At 42.9% G+C, this 21,155-nt stretch overlaps 1 protein-coding gene across 12 annotated transcripts in view; it reads right to left on the minus strand.

Annotated features, from left to right (window-relative positions):
- dlg1b (discs large MAGUK scaffold protein 1b) overlaps positions 1–20,279 on the minus strand; it is a 31,333-nt gene extending 11,054 nt beyond the window's left edge. For 2 of the 12 annotated variants that reach the window (XM_088430195.1, XM_088430190.1), the window contains exons 1-5: positions 19,865–20,277; positions 17,824–17,955; positions 15,613–15,767; positions 5,647–5,814; positions 5,005–5,157 (exon numbers count right to left, since the gene is read on the minus strand). In XM_088430195.1, the coding sequence (XP_088286321.1) occupies positions 5,005–5,157; positions 5,647–5,814; positions 15,613–15,767; positions 17,824–17,955; positions 19,865–19,883 (627 nt within the window). In that variant the 5' untranslated portion in view covers positions 19,884–20,277. Of the gene's footprint in view, positions 1–2,360; positions 2,534–5,004; positions 5,158–5,646; positions 5,815–8,857; positions 9,194–12,375; positions 12,448–15,612; positions 15,768–17,823; positions 17,956–19,864 lie in introns of those variants that run through there. The other 10 variants (XM_088430199.1, XM_088430189.1, XM_088430194.1 and 7 more) reach the window with 10 other exon arrangements.
- Between the last annotated feature and the right edge of the window lie 876 nt (positions 20,280–21,155).

Raw genomic sequence — 21,155 nt, forward strand, 5'->3', positions numbered from 1 at the left:
GAGGTACAGACTACCTTGGTGTAGGCGAGGGGCGCCCAGGGTGTGTGCGAGCGGCCGCCCGCCACTTTGGCGCTGGTCTTGGTGGGACTCTTCTTGACGCTGTCACGCAGGTTGAGGAAGCGACTACGAGCACGGCAAGATGCCGGAACCGCACATGCCGTGAAGGTGGCCAGCGATGCCCGCACCGGCGGGCAGGCCCCACGCCGTCCAACAAGGTTGGCGCCCGGTGGTCCCGTGTCCTCTTGGGCAGCCGTTCGGGTGATGCCGTTGACGGCCTTGGAGGTGAAAAGCTGCCGCGAGGACATGGAGGAGATCCTCGGCACTTGGAAAACAATGCTGTGATCCGTTCCCAATGCAACACAACAGTGTGCCAGGAGTAAGTGAGGCCTAATGGCCTTCGGCAAGGGAGGCACATGTCAGCACCGGGCCTGTGTGTGGGGGGGTCTGTCCACTGCATGAATAATCAATGTTTCCCTTCAGTGGACGCGTGCGTGTCTGTCAACGTTCTGGCCGGGGAACGTGACCAGAGAGGTCGCACGCGGGAGTCAACTTTGCATGTAAAACTCAGTTGGTAATAGAAACTTCCCATCAGCACGACTAACGGTAAAACTGAGTAAGTGCAGTCCTTACCATGAATTTAGTGAGGACTCACTAAAATTAAGCTAGTTTTGAATCTGCAATAAAATAAGAGTTGCAACATTTGGAACAGTCTTTATTTTTGTATAACTAAAACACTGTTTAAAATGTTTGCTGAGTTTATTACTTGGATTAAAATCCATTTAAATTGTAATTATCTAAAAAAATGAAAAAAAAAAAGATTTTATTGGCCCTTAAAGTCCAGCCCTAATGCAAACATCATTGAAATGTTGATTAAAAGTTGGACTAAAGATGAGTTGCATCTGGATTAAACTATTATTAACCCTGTTAGATTAACCATAAAATACTGCAGTACTAAACCTGGATTAAACAACATATAAATTTTGATTGAACCATAAAAAATTGAAATAAAACCACTGTTACATTGTTCTAACCAGGTCTAAACCAAAACCGAACAATGTCTAAAAACATTAGGACTACAACAGTTTTTAACTTGGACTAAACAATCATTGCACCTACATCAACACACTAAATTAATAAATAAATACATTTTGGGGATATAATCATCCAGTCCTAATTCAAACTACACAGAATTGTTGGACTACACCTGGATTAAGTCTCAATCTAAAAGATTTAGTATTAAAAATGCTGGGTTAAATCAGCGGTCCAAAACCAGCAACAAATAACATCTAAATTTTAAATACAATAAATCAAGAACAAAGTGGAAAAACAGGATTAAAACAACTTTCCAACTGTGAAAAAAACAGGTCAAATCCAGGACTGAATAATGTCTAAAAACGAAGTAAACTAAGCCAAGATGTTGATTAAAGCATGTGTCGGGCTTAGGGCTTAATCTGTTTTAAACCTGGAACTAAACAAGTATTACACCTGCACTGAAAGATGATTGCACCAGACAAATAGGACTAACCTAAACCCAAATCTGGAGAAAATAAAACCCAAGCAACAAACTTCACAATCATGTAACACTACACAACAACACAATACTGCAATGTCACATCTGTGCCATGTTTCATCGCGTGCCCATGTGTGTGTGTGTGTGTGTGTGTGTGTGTGTGTGTGTGTGTGTGTGTGTGGTTTATTGCCGCATGTCAGAAGGTTGCTAGGCAACGCCATGGACGGCATGTGCTACTGCAGGCTTTTCTCACATCTGCACAAAACATCTTGCTGCTGTTTAGTCACACACACGCACACACCTACACACGCACAAAAGATGAAGGTCAGCATTCAAAAAACTGAAAAACAAACTCTAAACATGCCAATGACATGCTGAGTTAAATTTGGACTACCAAGGATTAAACCAAACGTAAAATGAGACTGCAACAGGAGTGAACTTGGTTTAGAGCAGGTCGGTACCTGAATGATACAGGATGATCAGAACTAAACTAAACACGAACTGGACCAGGATTGAACCTGGACTGAAGCAGCAGAACTGAGCTAGGATTCAACATAGTACATAAAATGTAATGTAAAGCATCCGACAAGCACGCATCAAAATGCTGAGTCGTAGCTAGCCTGAAACCTGCACCAGGTCAATTTAAACCACACATGAAATGAACCTGAATCAAAGCCATTAGAAACTGAGACTGGCAGAAACGCTACATGGGAGGCGTGCACAGAAGATGGATGTCACACGATCGTCATGACGCAGCATCTTTACCCTCAGTTTTATCATTTAGGAGGTCCATGTGCGGTCTCCAGAGTGGACCGCCTTCCACGGGGGGGTGGGGGAGCTGTTTACCTACCGGCAGGTGGCGGTGGAGGCGCTTGCTCCTCCTCAGGGTGGCCACGATGCGGTGGCCCATCTTTTTGGCGTAGCACAGCGAGTGAAGCATGCCGCTTGTTGCAAACTAAAGGAAAGGTAGAGGTGGGGTGCAGATGGTGGAGCGTGGAGGGGCGTCACTCCATCAGTGCCACTACCCCCCTTTCCTCATTTTCATCCTCCTTTTGAAAAACACGAGATGAACGGCGAGGCGCTCCTCCTCCTCTTAAAGGAGGTACACACTAACAACGTCACTTGCCGGAAAAGACAAAATGGAAAAAGGAGAGCAAGAGAGAGAGGAAAGGAGCAAACGGGTGAGCAAGAGATGTAAGATGGAGAATAAGAACGATTTGTACATTTTTAAAGAGCCGAAGAACCAATAAGGAGAGAGAGACAGAGAAAGAGCAAGGGACTGAAACAGACTTGAAGAGAGACTCAGAGAGAGAATCAAACAGCAATGAGTAAGGGAAAATAAGAGTGATAAGCAGAGATACAGAAAAGGATAAACAAAAAGTGAGCGAGCATGAGAAAGAACAAGCCACAGAGTGAATATGCAGAAAAAAAAACAATAAGGCAGATCGTGAATTTGCAACTCACAATGTGAGTTGAGACTAAAAGATACTGAAAGAAAGAAAGAAAGAAAGAAAGAAAGAAAGAAAGAAAGAAAGAAAGAAAGAAAGAAAGAAAGAAAGTGAGATTGCAAGAGAAGAATAAAAATGCACAAGAGGCAAGAGGGAGAATAAAAAAGATTTGTAAATGGGTCACAGTGCGAGACTAAAAAAGGTCAGCAAAGGGTAAGGTAAAAGGTAAAAAAGGCAAAAATTTAACAAAAAAAGAGGCCGGACACTATGAGAGGTATATGAGAAATTTACAGTATATGGCAGGACATGAGAGAGGGGTATGAGAGAGGAGTTATAAGAGGGGCAGAGAGAAAGAGAGAGAGAGACAGAGGCAGACAGACAGAGAGAGTGAGACAGAAAAAGGAAACTAAAAGTGGAAGAAATAATGATAGGGAGAGAGAAAGAAATCAAGAAAAAACAAAGAAAAAGAATGAAACTAATTGATATAGAAAGAACAAAAAGAAAAAGAGCGATAGAAAGAAATGATCGAGAAAGGAAAACAGTACAAAAGAAAGAGAAAAAATGAAAAAGAAAAACAAAAAGGAAAGAACAAACAAGAGCGTGAGTGAAGACAAAAACATAAGAGATGACGAAAGAGCGAGAGAGCCAGAGAGAAGATGACTGCTGCTTGGTATTGAATAAGTTCATTTTGGGGCTCTCATGTCATACTCCCGGATGGCATTTTCAGACAATCGCCTAAATACAATTAGGATAAAGGAACCCAAATCAAACCCAACAGTAAGTATTGCACAAGGCTCAACTTGCCTTTGAACTTCGATGCTACCAATGCCGAATGCTTGAGAGTGGCCTTCTCCCTCACAACTTGCCGATGACAATCGACGATGTGATGCTTCAAAGGAACAATATGCTGACCACACAGCAAGAACCGTCAAGACCAGTGTGGTACTGACCGTAAAACCGTCCAAGCCTCAGCTGCCAATCCATTTCATTGGAGCAAATTCCAAAAAGTTCAGTCCAACCCCATTTCAAGAGCCAACATTATTTGGATCCAGGAGACAGACGTCATCGTACCATCAGACAGGCTGATGTGAGACAATTCAACAAAGGAGCTGAAACTCTGAAATCATCTTCAAGAAGCGGAAGTTCTTGAGAGGCCAAGGACATTCCAAAGATATTACAAAAATTTTTTATCTTTCTTTGATGATTGAATTCGATTTGAAGGAAAAAAAGAAATTTATTCAAATTCTGAATACGGCTGTAACATATAATGTGAATGTGAAACGCTGTGAATACTTTTCAGAGGCACAGTAAATAAAGACATGCAACAAATACACTCAACTTAAAAGATTACTTATACCTGAATGAATTCACACACCAACATGAAAATCGGCCATTTTACAATTTTGTTCACGTTGTGTGTGATGTGCTGTTATAATCTCGACACCTAAGTCATTGGCATGGACTTGTTTCGCAAAATCCATACATTATTGAACATGTTTAATATTTAAGACTTCTGTCAGCCTGATTTGATTGGACAGGACCATAGCACTCTGAATATACAGTACTTCAGACAAAAGGATAATCTTCTAGGACAGTGGTTCTTAACCCCCTATGACCTTTTTTTCAGCCAAGTACTCCTTAACCCACGCAGTGCCTGGGTGATCACTGCAAGGAATTGACCGGGATGGACTTTACACATGACCTAGTCAGTTCGCTTAAAAATAAATAAATAAATAAACAAACAATACTCACTTGACCGAAAGACAATAATTCACAAGGTGTACGTCAACGAAGTCAAGTCAAATTTATCTATACAGCCCTTAATCACAAAATATTCGCAAAGGCCTTCACAAATACACATTGTAAAGAACCACTGTTCTAGGATAACCTTAGAAGACAGAAGATAGCAGTCATTTGGCACCCTTGCTCAGGAAGAACCAAAATCAAGTCTTTATGTGTGGAGGCGGCTGAACACAATGAGGTGTGGTTACCGAGACCGCAAATGCTAATGTGCACGGGGGGCAGGGGGTGAGGGTGAGGGTTTACCTGGACAGGGGGGTAAGGGTTGGAGGAGCAGGACGGGAGGGGGCTGTCATCACCGTGAGGGTAGAGGGAGGAGGGTGCGGGGGAAGAGGGGAGCTCTGGTTGATCGAGTCCTAACGATGGCGACCCTTCAAACACGCACTCCAATGACGCCACCTGCGGGACACACGCGGTACAACAGGCGGAGGCTGACACAGGGCAAGGACAGGGTCACCGGCGTGTGTTCCGACTTTGTCCACCAGGTTGCACCAAAGCTCCGACTGTGTAAACGCGACTAAGTCGTTCGCATCACAACGCCGACTTTGCACTGATGACATCACAGTGACGTAAGAAGGAAAAAAAATGGGAACACTTTGAAACAACTTCAGATGAACCTAAAGGAGCTTGTCTCACACAGACGACAAAGTTCACATGGGAGACTACTTTTTAAGAAGACCAAATTTAGGTTTTAATCCACTGATCATCAAAAATAATTATCGATTACTTTGTATTACCAAACGCATTGTTCATCGCTGACTCAGATGATGTACTATTCAAAAGGGCCACCCTTAAACAAAAACTTTGATTTCCAGCAAATAAACATCTACAGAAAGTAGGACCATGTGACAAAAGATTCCCACTTCTGCTTTTGCAAACTTGAAGTACCTTCATGGGGGAGATGTGCGCATGGGTGACATATCCGTGCACGTTCTCGATCTGGGACAGGTTCTTCTCGGCCACCTGGACCAGCTCGGGACCACCCGCCTCCTCCGTGAGCTGCGGCGAGCTTTGCTCCTCCGGAGGGGATGAGTCTTCATCATGGTGCCGGTATTTCTGAAACCGTTGAACAAGAAATGATTAACATTGTTGATGCCACAAAAGCACCTGAACCATTGCCAAATATGGTCATTAATGCAGAAATGGTTTACTAAGTACAAAGTTAAAAAATGAGTCACACGAGCACACTCCACCACGCCAAATATGATGATGATGAGAGTGACAATCACAATAGCAAAGAAATGGCAAGAAAACTTTTGTGAGCAATTTCCAGAAATGTTTCACAGAAATGTTAAAGTTGTGCGGTGGAAGTAGGGCTGAAGTCAAGACCACCTTTATCAAGTCCAGGCCATGTTCCTATCACAAAGGTCTGAGTCCAAGTCAATTCCGAGTCCCAAAGGTCCAAGTCTAAGTCAAGTCCGAGTCAGTAAGTTCAGAGTCCAAGTTCGATTCTAAGTTCAAGTCACATCAGAGTTCTCAAGATCAAATTTGAAGTCCAAGTCCAGATGATACCAAGACTAAACCAAGACTAACCTCTAACAGTGAGATGCAAATGTTTGCAAGTGATGATGAAGGTAGCAGATCTTTGATATCATCAGGTTTCTTTCAAGGTCGGAATTGTTCTCAAGACATTCTAAAGCTGTTTTAATTGTCCTCAAATAGTCTGAAATGTTGTTTTCATGTCACACGTGTACAAAATGAATATGCTCATAATGCTCAAAACATGTTGTAAATTTCCTTCTGAAACAGGAAACAGGATTGTTTCACAACTGCGAATTTAAATGAATCCTGACAAATCCCTGACACGAAGGTGCATTCGCTCTCTTTATCAACACTGGCTAATATTCACATCTCAGTGGGACAGGGGCTTAAAGACAGAAAAACACTATTTTCATATTAAAAAAAGAATGATCATTTTCATTACACTCAACATCCACTAAATGGCATAGAACCTTTTCCTTTTTAACCTTGTATTAACGTGCGTCTGAAATGGTCTTCTTACAAAATACGCAGATTGTTTCATGTTTTGTTTTGTTTTTTAAATGCTGTGGCTAATGCCACTTCTTGATGGTTGGTAAAAACTAAGTTTACCGCGCCACCCCACTGATGGCTGACATGACTGAGAATAAGAGAGCGTGCTTCGGCGTTTGCAGCCAGACTAACCATCACAGGGCTTGAAGTCATTTACTGGCATCCCAGTAAAAATAGATCTTCAACGTCTATAAACGTCAATGGAAGTTAATGAGCTAATTTTCAGAACAAACACATAGTTGGACTTGTTTGAGTCAACATAAATATTTTCTAAGTCCAACGGCCAAACGCAAGAGTAGTCCGAGTCAAATGCCGAGAAGTCTTTCGGAGACAACACCAAAAAAAAAAAAAAAAAACGCTTCCAGTCTAGACTCGAGTCTGAACTATGGTGTCAGTATGTAGTAGTTGCAACAATTCCTGAACATCACATTGAAAAGAAATGGCAGCCATCCATGATCTCATGACAGCAACAGCAAGAAGTCAGCAGAGATGTAGAATGAGGGTGGAGGTTAAAATGTGATGATATCAAGTACAATCACAGCAACATGACATTTACATGAAATGAAGGAGGGAGATGACGACATAGCGTGGACTCGGAAGCGAGGCAGCAAATGCCCAACGAGGATGAAGGATAGCCTCCTCTTCAGCAAGAGGAGGTGGAAGAGGCACAGCGCTGACTACCAGCTGACAAAGGATGCTAAAAATAGCAGCGTCAGCAGATGGAGCAGGACAAGGAAGACAATTCGGGGATGAGGTGAACAGCTAAAATGCAAACACTGAGTGCTGAAACAAAAGCTTCATAAAGCACAAGCGCAAACAGGCTACCCAAAAATCTCTCAACAGGCACATGCAGCACTGTCCCACTAAAATAACAGATGATGAAAGCTCCACACAGTCAGCAGTTCCACAAAAATAGGTGACAGTGAACTCATCAGTATTATTCTAGTTGCAATCCCCATTTATTTTAATAATCAATTAATCTGTCAATATTTTGTTGATTAACCAATTAATCGGATGTTTAAAAAACATTTTCCTTTCCATACCTTTAATGAAAGGTGACAAGATGACTCTGTTACTGGTTTTGCCCATTTTTTAAAAACGTTCAGTTTAACTGTGCTTACTAGCACACTATTTTCCTTTCTAGAAACATCAGTGAGATTTTAGATAAATCTCTCCCCATAAATTTTGGTTAATGAGATGAGGTGACACCAGAACCACCCGAACGGGGTTGCTGGCTGAAATAGTACATTTGAGTCAGCCTGGTTTGTTAGAAAATGATTAGTAGGAACGGCAACGATGTGATTAAGATCTAATAAACTGCCTTTGAAAAGAAATACAACTGCTTTCACCAGTTTCCATGGAGCACTTGAGCGGTACTAGCTCACAGCTAACTTATGCTATGCTATAACACTTACGACAAAGCTAAACGCTGAAGTTCTTTCAGTTTTTTAGCACACCAATAAACAAAATTTCAAAACAAAGTTCGCTGTGATGCATATATTGAAAGCAACCATTTATAACATGAAAAAAATACAAAAACAATGCTGCGACATGCTGTTGGGAACAACCTCTAAATAAAAGCGTATTCATTGGGAGGGGAAGGTTTATTTTGAAGGTGGTCTAGAGCAGTAACAACTGCTGCTGCAATTAAGTTGACTTCTTTTTCCTGATGTGAACACTAAATTAGTGGGTATTCAGCAGAGGAAAAAACATGCCTCAGACAGTTTTTCTTAACTTGAACTACTCAAATCGATTAATTGTTTCAGCCCTAATTTGAAGTGCTCATTCCATGTTTTTCAAAAACATTCCACAAAGACAGCCGCCACTTGACACATTTTAGAACCCTTTCATTTACACTACCCACTTTTGGGAAGAAAATGTCAAAATGTAATGGCCGCTTTTTTGCTCGACGTTCATTTTGTTGTTGAAAAGTTTTGGCAGTTTGTCATTGCTGATTTGCAAAAATCACCATCCCGCCGTGACTGCAAAAAAGAAGCGGGAATTTCACGGTGCCCAAGTTGGAGCGCAAGAAGACTTTGGCAGCGTGCCGGCGCGTGGGCGCACCCACCTTGCATCCAAACATGAGCGAAATGGTGCTGTTGGTGCACGCCACCTTGCAGTGGCACAAGACGGGCGAGAAACACTCCAGCTTCTTGGCAGCGGGCGCCATCTTGTCATTGCCCGACAGCCGCCTCCTGCGGGAGCGTCTGCGCCAGCGTCCCCGTCGCCCGGCCCCCCCTACGCCCGCACCTCCACGGCCACCTCCGCCCTCGCCGCCTCCTCCACCTTCGCTGCCGCCGCTGCTGCTGCTGCTTCCTGCCCTCACCATCCGCCCTCATTCCTCGCGTCGCTCCATAGCGGCTAGGAGGAAAGCCATTCCCAAGAGCTTCCTTCATTCAGGGAGAAGCCCCCCACGCACCCACCCACACTCCTCCACTACCACCCCCACCCTCAACTCCTAAACCTCTTCTGGACGGATGAAGTCCTCTTCGCCTGTCAAGCTCCTCATTGGCGTTTGCCTCCTCACTATGTGTGTGCGTGTGATGCTTCACTGTGGGGGTGTGATGGTCCTGATGGGGTGGGGGAGTCGAGCGTGGTCACATGATTCACGAGAATCTCGGCGGGCTATATCCTGAGGGAAGGTAGTGCATGTAGGACGGAGGTGGAAGATGAAGTGTCAGGAAGTGACATCACGCTATTGAAATTAAAAAAAATAAAAAATTCCTTTCCGAGTCACTTTGCGACATCCGTGCGCTTCATCAGCGTAGGAAAAGAGAGTAGATATGACATGACACTCCATCACAGGAGGCACCCCCTCCCCCTTCTGCCCTCTTCGCCATAGCAACAGCAGCAGATGATTATGGGAAATGTAGTGACTCAAGCATGCAGACACATAGTTAAAGTGATAGTAGCTGACAGGTTTGGATGCAACCACCACTTTCTAAATTTACCCCCAGTCTGTGTGCGTGCGCGCGCATCCCTCACACAAGCCAGTAGCAAGTGCGTGTGTGAACAACCACAAAAGTGCAAGTATGTTTGTGTTGTTATTAGGCTAGTCTCGAGCTTCAAGGGATAAAGCCCCTTCTGCTTGCACACGTGAAGAAGTGCAGAGTGCGCACAAACGTGCACAAATACACACACACACACACACACACACACGTGTCAGCCAGCAGAGGGCAGCAATGTGCGTCTGGGCTTTCTATCCACTGATGGGAGAACCTCTGAAAAAAATACTATGGGGACATACCGCATAAAAGTCAAAGTGGGGAAACAATTAAGTGTGATGACGAGTCCCAAACTATTCTAGTAAAAACCCTGCTCCCCAATGACAGCTTCCAAGCGCGTGTGCGTGAAGACGCCCGTACGCTAAAAGAAACGTTTTGGTTTGGCAAAAAAATGTCTTTCTTACATGCAGAACGAAAACTTGAAGCACTTTATTGATTTTAATGAATGCGGTCTGGCCCATTCGGATGAAAACTTCAACAACGTGACGTCGATTTTGCTGAGGCTGACGTCACAAAACTACAAAAAGCTCTGTTGGCCAACTGCGTCGTTTTAACAGCACAAAGCAGTCAAGAGAAGCGGCACGACATCTCCAATAACGTCCTCTCATCCTAAACGCCGGACGACGAGACACGCGCATCCGCGCTGTTTTAAGAGTGCACGGAGAGGAAAAGAACCCGGGGAGAGATCGCGCGCACGTGGACAAGCGACGACGTGAATTCGCGGTTACCTTGGTGGTGACGATACAAATGCAGTCCATCGCTCCGAGCCCGGGCCAGCCCAGCACTGCTCCGCTCAGCGGCTCATTGCGTGCACGCTCGTCACACGCGCGCCGCTGACTGAACGGTACCAGCGAGTGGGCCAGCCTCAGCGGAGAGCCGCCCCGTTCCTCCCCCGGACCTCCGTGGGAGCCGCCGAAGCCACGCCAAGGTCCTGCGCGCTGTTGCCGTCGCGTTTAATTCCGGTGGGAAATCACAAACTTCCCCGAGTGCTCCCGAACTCAAGACTTGCTTCGAGCTTTTTGACACTAATAATTAAAGGGATACTACTGTAAATTCATTTGGGGGATACAAAACCTATTTTATATTTCAAGAGTATTTTGAACTTGTACGCATATTTCAAATTGTTTTTTTTTTTGTCATACACCTGGTTAAGAAGTGTGCAACCGTATGCAGCCCCCCCAGTAGACTGATGACCCCCCCCAATCTTTGCTCGACCTTTCACGAGAGGGAGTAGCACGACTGATACTAGTACAAAACTTTAGAAATTTCATGTCCAATTTGACAGTCAACAATTTCGCAATAACAACGGTAATGCATGTAAAGACTCAAGACTGATCAAAAGTGTCAAACGAGACAAGTTAATAACCTCCAAGAGAATCACAACACGAGTTAAAAGGGGCATACAGAAAACATAAAACGGACTTTGATGTGTTTTGTGCCTGTCCACACCCAAGTGTGAAAGCTTTTTTGGTGGGCCTTTCTGTAAAGATCTTCAGAGAGCGAGACTTTCTGAATTTTGCCCACTAAGAGGTGACAATCAGGTGACCCCAAAGATTAGAACCTGGCTCGACTACAACAACGCCATTAAATTACAACTAAATAAGTCCTCAGATCAAACTAGTAAGGTATGAGGCTAGACTAGTCCTAAACTTGATTCAGACTGTCACTGGACTTCAATCAGACTAGATTTAGGAAGTCCAGATAGAATTTGGACTACAACCATACCAGACCCAGGGCAAACTTGGATTCCAACTAAACTAGAACCAGACTAGACCTGGATCACAAGTGGTAAAGCACTAAGCCTGGTCTAGTGTGACACTACAGTAGACTGCATTGAAATCGTCCAAATTTCTCACTGCAAGAAATGTGTCCAACTGTTGCTTCTATTCTACTTGGGTTGTGTCATCACACGCCGGCGCCTCCCACTCAACTTGGAGCATCAACGCATCACGGCCGGGGACCAGCATCGACGTGGGCGCAACTCCAACACGCACACGCGTTTACACGCCGTCATCGCCTGGCCACGTGATCGCCGGGCTTACTGTTACCGTGGCGACATTGAGGACCGTCGCCACCTCCGCTGTCGGAAGTCCACGTGAACACCTACATGCTCATAACAAGGTCAAAGTTCACATCAGGATGACAGATGCCTCGCGCGCAAAAAAGACAAGAGAAACACACGGATGCAAAAAAAAAAAAAATGATTGAGTTAACAGACACATGCTCACACCCACACGTACACAAGAAAGCAGGTTGAGATAGTACCACCTCGACTTTGGTGAAGCGAACCCCTAACCTTCCTTATGTTTCATGTGTGATGACATCAACGGGAAGTGTCGGTTCATGAAAGCACGTGACAAAACAATGATGCTCACGATCACCTCAACATGTCGCTGCCGGCTTGGGGAAACCCACGCTAGCCAGCACACGCGCCAGCGACATCTTCAGGTTTTCCGCCCTCTTGCACAAGCCAACAAGCACGAGCTCCGCCCCCTTGCATGCTCCCAACAAAATGATTGGATGAGGCATGCGGAAGCCCGCCTATCAGTAAATCCAGTAACCCCTTACCCCCCCTACTTACTTGAGCGTCACTCTTTGCAGAGTGCGAGGCCTGCACCAACACGTGCAGGATTTCGTTAAGGAGGGCCGAGTCCTGCCGTTGGCGGCGGGGGACACAAAAGGTGTCTTCAACATCATCATCATCATGAATAATAGAGCAAATCACTCAAATCTGTCATTGTGGCTGTTTTCAGAATCATTTTGTCATTTCCAGCTCCTGAATTACTTTTTTTAGTGGGCACTTTAGGAACGATCTCGATCCGCTACAGAAAAATCTCCTAGTGGTGATTTTCGAGTCAAGAATGAGTGAATGATTCTGACTTCAGTAACTGCACTCAATATAATCCATCAGCAACACGGACATTGCTGTAGACAATATAGACATAGACATACATAGACAATATAACAGTACTGGCATTTGCACCGAGACTTTCAAATGAACAATAGAACTGTCTATCTTACACTGAAAACAGGTGGCCAAGGTGGGTGCACCACAATGAGCAGTTATTCAATCGATGCAGTGTGACAAAACGAATATTTCTAAGAGCAGCGCATGGCTATTAAATTGATGCAGTGTGACACACACATACATATATATATATATACATATATACGTATATATACATACATATACATACATACACAAATATATATATATATATATATATATATATATATATATATACACATATACACACACACACATATATATACACATATACACACACACACATATATATATACACATATACACACACACATATATATATATATATATACACACATACACACACACACACATATTATATATATATATATATATATATATATATATATATATATACTAATAATCCCTTGTTTTTTGTTAATGGTGACCGAAACACCCCCGCGATAAGTGAAAAAACGCAAAGTAGCATCATTTCAATTTTTTGCCAATCGGATTTTTGAAAATGGTTCTCAATTGACAGCTAACACTGTAAATATTAGGAGTCAGTTGAGAAACTCAATGCCATTTCACGCTTTAAAATAATATATTAGGGTGAGAAAATGAGATGATTTTGTCATGCATACATGTGGGAAACATTGCCCCCTGATGGTAGTACTTGATTTTACTTTTAAATGTTAATATCGCGTGGATCAGCTTAATTAATCGTGGCAGCCATTATCGTGGATTAATTGTGCATCCCTAGAAGACCCCAAAACTTTCTTTCCTCCTTGCCGGTCTAATCCAGCCGCTCGTGTGTGATTGACTCAAAGAACTTCCTCGGCAATGAAAAAAAAAAAAAAGTGCTGTTCTCACCTGACTGGCCAGTCAATCTGTCTTCAGCCTGTTTTTTGAGTCATCTGTCCATATGTATTGCTGAAAAAATCCCTTCACGAACTGAGAAATTAAACTTGACATTAACATACAGTACTAGCTTTAAAGCGAGTTTTGTTTTTTGTTTTTTTTCCTAACAAGCTTTAAAATAGTTTTCTTTTTTACATAGCACAAATCAGTGTACCCATTTCCCATTTGCCACAAGGCCAATGGTGAATTCAAATGTGGCAAGGTAAAGATTTCCAACATGCTGGCGAAGGGCCAGTTTGCTTGTCGAAATTACCCATCAAAAGCACAAATGCCTGGATGAAAATAATGCCAGCAATCCAGCAATTCTTCAAGTGGCCAGTTACACATATGAAGAACGAGCCAACATTGCTTCGGCACCAAAAGCCAACATCAATGTGCAAACTCCCTGCTTTCTCATGTTGAAAAAAAAAAGGTGAAAGTAACCATTTCATCGGTACACAAATCATCACATCTGAAAGGTAATAAAATTGTATGTGTCTTTATACACACATGAATTTGTGCTATTACATACAAAGTATGTCCAGCAGAATAGTCACATAGTTAACTGGCGGTAACTTTTGCAAAAGCGTGTGCCACTATGTGAGTACACAGTGAGTGTCCTCATTTCCTTTCATTTCAGTTGTAGCAATTCCGCCCAATTGCTAACTCTTATACAGATGTTATACCCAGAGGTGCACATAATTTTTTTCATAGGTTATTAAGATGCATACCAGTACATAGCATTTGGTACGCACCTTCTCTTTCATTAAAAATAGTCTTCCTTAATCTCCTCGGTGTCGCTCTCACATTAGCAGCGCACCGTCTTGAGTGCACACAGGCAGCCTGTGTCCTCGAAAAGTTTCATAACTATCATATTTAATATGTACTGTGATGTAAATCATTTGCATTTGTTTTCTGTTCTGAATGAATGTGTTGCGAGTTGGCGATTTGATTGACGTGCCCGCGGCAGAGAGAGGTCTGGAAAAGCAAGTCGCGGAGTGAGGGAAAATGAAAACAGACTTGACTACACACTGTACCTGTTGTATTTGTGCGATTTAGCAAGAAGACCGCAGAATTGTATATTCATGTCCTCAAAGTGAATGGGACCTGTGACAGTCGCCCTGGTAGAGCAAAGAACCATTTTTGCGCGTTTTGCATTATGTTTTGCGCGGTTTGTTCGGGACCCAGTTTTAATTAGTCCAAAGAAGTAAGAGGTAAATTCTGTGACACTGTAAATGATCTCCTTCACATGCTCACAAGAATGATAAGCAACCTTACACAAACCCAGTGCGCTTCAGTAAACAACTATCAGAATAATAAGACACGAGACGCGCGTGCTTAGCTTTTTTTTTTAAAGACGAGGAGAAAACTATCAAATAGAGCTTGCATTGTTCCTGCGGTTTTTCTCGCCACCTAGCAAGAGGTCTATTAGCAATTGCTTCTTAATTGGCTTGTTTGTTAGACATAAGTCGCGCGACATTCACATGCTCTTTTCATACTGGTCAAATAAAGGATGACTGAAAATTTTCGACCCTATATCAAACGCGCCGGTTTTGTCTGGTAGCTGAGGACAAACAGCCACTTTTGAGGGAAAAAAATGTTCACGCTCGGTTGTTGTCATAAGTGAGTTAGGTAGCGTACTCAAATGCAAAAAAAAAAGTGAAGCACGTGACGTTGCGCATCAGTGATTTCTGTTGTGCATGCGTACCAGTTACGTGCATACCTACATATACCATTTCTACCACTATAAAACGCAGCTAACCATCAAGCTAGGTCTACAACTTAAAAAAGGACATCTTTGCTGAAGCGTTTCATGTTATTTGGGCTTTGATGTAACAAGTGTGGCGAAGCAATGTTGACAATAGTTTCAATGCACATCATCAGAACGGATAGAGAAGCCACAAACCAAACTTGGGGGTTCAAGTGTCTTACCTCGATGCTAGTGCTAAGGCTGGGCAATGTGTCGGAGGTGACGGTGGCGCTTTGAAGGCTGGAGAAGTCCCACAGAGCCACGCCATCCACCGGCTTGGAAGACTCCGCCCACCTCTGACTGTCCAATAAGGTCACTTCATAAAATTCTTGGATATCTGCAGCCCATGAGAAAAACAAGTTGTCATGACGGGAGATGCAACAATAAGCAACACTTCGGGTCTGCCTATAAGGAGAGTGAAACTAAACATTTTAGCCATTTTTAAATATAAAAAGTACATGATCTGACAGGAGTTAAATTGATACCTCGCATAATGTTTGTATTAATGCTTTAAATACACATTTGCAACTTGCCCTTGCCTGAAAATGACATCACATGTGCTCAAGGTTCTGGAAACAATTGCGATTTCATTTTCCTGAATATTTTCCTTACCCGTTCCATAAACTAATAATAATAATAATAATAATGATAAAAATTATAATAATAAAAGTTGATGTCAATTGACATTGATAGCACTCCTCTGTCATGTTTCCATAGACGTCCTTTCATATCAACTGCACTCAAAGTGTTAACAGGTAAAAATAGTAATTCATAATATTGTACTTTATTTATAAACAACAAAAAAATGAATACATTGAATAAAGAATTAAAACATTTTAATGGCGCATTCAAATTGCTTGTGTTCTTCCTTCTGGTATAGTCAACCTGACCACCAGGAGGCAGCACAAGATGTTACCAACAAAACAAAAGAGACTTCTTGTGCTATTCTCACTGAGTTGCTGTAATATTTTACTTTGGCTCTGCAATTGCTGGCTGCACATTTTTTTGTTGTATCTGAAGACGAATGATTATTTTGGCCTTGTTCACAGCTTGCTGAGTGTTGTTGGACTGCGCTATACTTCATGTTTCTTTTTCACAAAAAGCTCCTTCGCAGATTGAGTTTGGTGCGACCGACGCACTCCTTTCACAGGTCACTTTTGGTGAGGCTAACCGATCTAAATCTTATAACAAAATAACAAAGTGTGGCATGGGGTGCCCACCGTGTAGCTCTGCGCTTGGGCCTTGACAAAGTTGAGTCGGTTAACTGTCGTCGAGTTGCTTTTACAAGGCAGCATCTTCATGTTTTTTACACTTATGCTCATTCTCACACAACGCTCCTCCCCACACACAAATACATATTAAAATTCAGTTAACAATCGAATGTGGGAGGGGGCGTTGTGGAGAAAAAAAGTCTATTAAGAGAATATTAAGAGAACCTTTGAAAAAAAAGGACAAAAATAGATCTAATATTCACAACACTGACAACCGATGTAAAAATATCCCCCCAACCCCCACCCCCATGCTTTCACTTCCCTTGATGGAGGCAACCAGGCGACTGCTTCAAACATGTACCAAATCAACACTAAAAAGCCCTCTCAACACAACAAAACACACGCACTGTATGAAAGCATGTGTGTGTGTGTTCTGTTGCCCTTTGAACTAGTATGCAGGACGGTGGAGCCAAGAGAAGAAGATGAGTAGATGATTAAAGTGAGGGTTGATGTTTGCCATCTGCTGGCGTGGATGCAGGCCAGAGGAAGTACGACAAGAACAACAAAGTGGAGCGTCTCGGGGGGGGGCTGGATTAAGAGGGGGTGTAATCGTCATGTCCACAGAGAGATTACAAGCAGCAGGGCTCGCCGCTGCTGTTGCTTCACTTTCTCCCTCTCTGGGATGCTAGGATGATCAGCGCCAATGAACGCGGTAACACAGAAAGCCGATCAACTTGAATTAAGTGTACCTGCCGAATGTTTTGAAACAAACTTTCATGAAGCATGCATGTAAAATACAGCGTGTATTAATTGGTCCAAAAAGGCAGATTGTATATTTTTGTAGGGTCTATTTCGAAATCTTCCTGCCGCATTTGTGTCAACACAACATTAATTGCCTGCTTTTGATGAATTTTGATCAATGAAATTGTTTGTATTGTAATAGAATAAAGACCTATAACAGAATGCTGTGTCAGCATTGATTTATTAAACTTTGGAACTCAATTTATATGGTGGTGTCTCTTGAAGTACTTGAAATATTTTGAAATAATTACATTTATTTGTGGACTTAAAGATTTTCCACGTAAAGTCCCTTCCTTTGGGGAGCCCAAATGAAAAGGTTTCTTTAGTGTGAAGGTTGCGCTCTGGACGTGAAGGAACTGTCCAAAAGATGCGATCACATACCGATGAGGGCCTGGAAGAGGTTACTCTGGAAGATGTCAATGACTCTCTGGATGGACACACGCAGCTGCCGCTCGTCGGCGTGCTGCAGTTTGGCTCGGTACTCCTCCAGCAGGGACAGTGCACGCTGGGCATCTGGCGAGAGAAAACAGAAGGCATCCTTGTTATGCGATGATGCCCCACATGCACGCACACGTTCAGTTACTGATGTGACAACATTGTCTTGAATGTTCTTAAATGTGAAGCAATATGTGGTCTTCACTAATATATCAAATTTAACTTCAAAACTACACTCAAAAGCAGCTGTACTAGGAACACTGTGGGCACACAAGCACCCTCTAGTGGTAGATAAAAGAATCATTGCCCAGCTTCGATAAACTTCATTCAATTTCAAAGAAGTCTGCTAAATTACAAAAAAAAAGATAAAACGTCAACATAAATCTGCTGTACTGTATGATGATTTTATTTCAAATGTATTGCATCTGTGAGAACTAAAAATACAGGAATGAGGCAAACAAATATACAACAGCAAAGAAAAAACGCAAACTAATTTATGAAATGGAAGCAAACAAAGTAACAAATGAGAATGGAGCAAAAAAAGGGGATTCAGCAAGAGTTGAAAAGGGAGCCCAAAGCCACCCTCATGGTCTCGCTCTTTAAAAAAATAAATAAATGCTACTACTATCACTACTTTTGCACCTCTGTGGTGTGACTGAATGGTCAATGCATTTTAGTCCCGCCCAACTTAAAGCAGATTTTGTCATTGCAGCTGGTTTTATCTCAGTGCATTTCTTTTGCACTTGCTTTTGTGATTGCATTGTATTTTTACTGTTCTTTTACGTTTGTGTTTTTTTGTTTACAGCTGTTGTTTCTGTTTGTTTGATTGCCTCATTCCTGTATTTGTGTTCTGCTGGTTGCAGCTGTTTGCCATTATCAGCAACGATAAAATGTACTCGAGATGTGAAAATTTTCCAATTAACACAAGAGTTGCAGATCCATTAGAAATGACAGGCAATCGCTCGATATTTGCACATTTAGTGATGTCAAAATGTGCGTACAAATATATTTGAATGGAACTCTAATAAGCTTTGCAACAAAGCAAAACTTTTTTTGCTTCAATATGTTCTCTGTACTCCCATATGTCCAATTATTACAGTATTGTAATTAGACTTGTGTTAACGGGAAAAGAATTAAGCAGCACTTTGATGCATCTCGTGTTCTGCCATTTTGTCTTGAACATTCACTTGATATCGACAGAAATGGACATACACGTGCCCATGGGCTCACCTTGTCATCCACCAAACACAGAACAAGCCATGACTTACTTATCCCAAAAGGAATTGCTTTGTTTTGTCAAATTCCGATCAACCACAGGTAAAAAGTGACATTTTCACATTTTTATCCCAAATAAATCTCATCAAAACATTAAACATACTGTGTCATAAGATGATAATAAACTTTTCCCCCCTTTGAAAGTACTGAACCCATATGATTAATTTATACAGTATCTGATACCAGTCATTATCTATATTCGGTAATGATTCTAGCGATATGCTGGTCATTGCACTCATGACACTCAAGTTTTTGTCAAAGCACATAAATGTGTTAAAATAGGTTTAAGGTCCATCACAAGCTGGGTTTCCGTCCACAATGGTACTTTTGGCCAGCTTGCGACACCGCGAGTGAAGGTTTGCCTCTCGAGCATGTTTTCTATAGTTTGCGTCAAGTTTGTCGCCACTTTGGACAAACGTCAGCTGCTCCACCGCAACTCGCTTAGCATGTCGAGCTAAGGCTAGCTTGCCTCCCTGCCTTCCACCAGTCACTCCGGTGGGCCTCCGCGGCCCGGTTCGGCCCGACGAAAGGAGCCTGGCCCGCCTGACGCCTGCCACGACTGACCAACTTGAGCTCCGCTTCGACGCTATTTAGACTTTCACCCTCCCGGTGAGTAGCGGCTAGCATGCTAGCAGGCTAGTGAGAAAGCGGCTTAGGCTACCGACAGCACAACCGGTACCATTCGGAACCGCACACTACCTTTATGCCTTACCTTTCTTTCGGACCGGCATGGCGCCTCCGCTCCGATTCGACTCGGAGGCGCTCGGCTGCCGGGTTCGGGCTCGGCGGCCGGGGGGGAGAACGTCCGGACTAGCAGAATGTCGCTGTCCGCCCGTCCCGTCGACAGCAAGCGACTAAGTGGACAACTCCAAACTCAAACGCGACTGGGAGGGACGCGTCCCGCCAGCACGAATCTAAACGGGGAGCACCAGCAGTCCTGGACCGGACCGAATGGACGGTCCCGCTCCACTGTGGTGGCGCGTGACGTCCCGAACCGCACACTCGCGCGCGCGCACACATACACAGGTTGACCCGAACCGAGCCGAGCCGAGCCGGTCCCCACCCCGTGTGAGTTTGTGTGTGTGTGCATGCGGCCAAAGAATCGGAAAACACCCGAAGTTGCTGGTGCGCAAGTAGAGCCGCGCGCGTGCACGAGATGCTATCGCGTGCACACGCTCTCTGTGCGTTCGTGTCAAAGAGGAAATCCCTCCGCCTCCTCTTTCTTCTCGTCCTTCTCTTCTTCCACTACTTCCTTTCCTTGCTCCTGATTTTCTTCTTCTTCTTCAAACTTTCTCCAAAATGGCGCCCCTCGTTTTTTGGGTTCTCACCTTGGCTCAATATTATGTGCGCTGACTTCCAGGAGATGGCATTTGTCTTGACTTTTGGAATTAACTCATTTTGACGCTACTTGTTTTGAGTAAAAGCTAAAGAAAAAGCACATGAAGGAGAGCATCCTTTAATGCTCACTGAGCTGAACTCTCATGAGGGATGCAGAAAAAGTCTCACTTGTCTTAAAGAAAGGAAATAATTTCTTGTATTTAAGCATAGAAATATACATTTGCCATACAAGCAAGTTAACATAAAACCAACTCACAAATTTAATTCTTTATGAGACGACCAAAATTAAATCTTTTAGACGGTCACAGGTCACTAGTTGGACTAGAACAAATTTATTAGTCAAAAGTAAATCAAAAAAATGATGATGATAATGCAAGACACAGGTAGTTAATATATTGTGTGTGTTCTTCAACACTGACTCCAAAAACATGTTGTTAGCATGGTAGCTTCAATAAAAACCAACAAATTGTCTCTACACTGTTAGCATGTTGATTAAAATCCCTATTAACAAAGCAATTGCTTTCGACGCTTTTAGCATTTTCATTAGCATTGCTATACTATAATTGCTAGCATTTTCACAATAATTTTGTCTGCACAATCACTAGCATTGATCATAGAAATATATTTATTTTTACAAGCGTCACAAACTCTTCTTAGCTTTTTAG

Source organism: Hippichthys cyanospilos, chromosome 12 (assembly GCF_059441005.1).
Source record: "Hippichthys cyanospilos isolate Australia breed blue-spotted pipefish chromosome 12, RoL_Hcya_1.0, whole genome shotgun sequence".
NCBI lineage: Eukaryota > Metazoa > Chordata > Actinopteri > Syngnathiformes > Syngnathidae > Hippichthys > Hippichthys cyanospilos.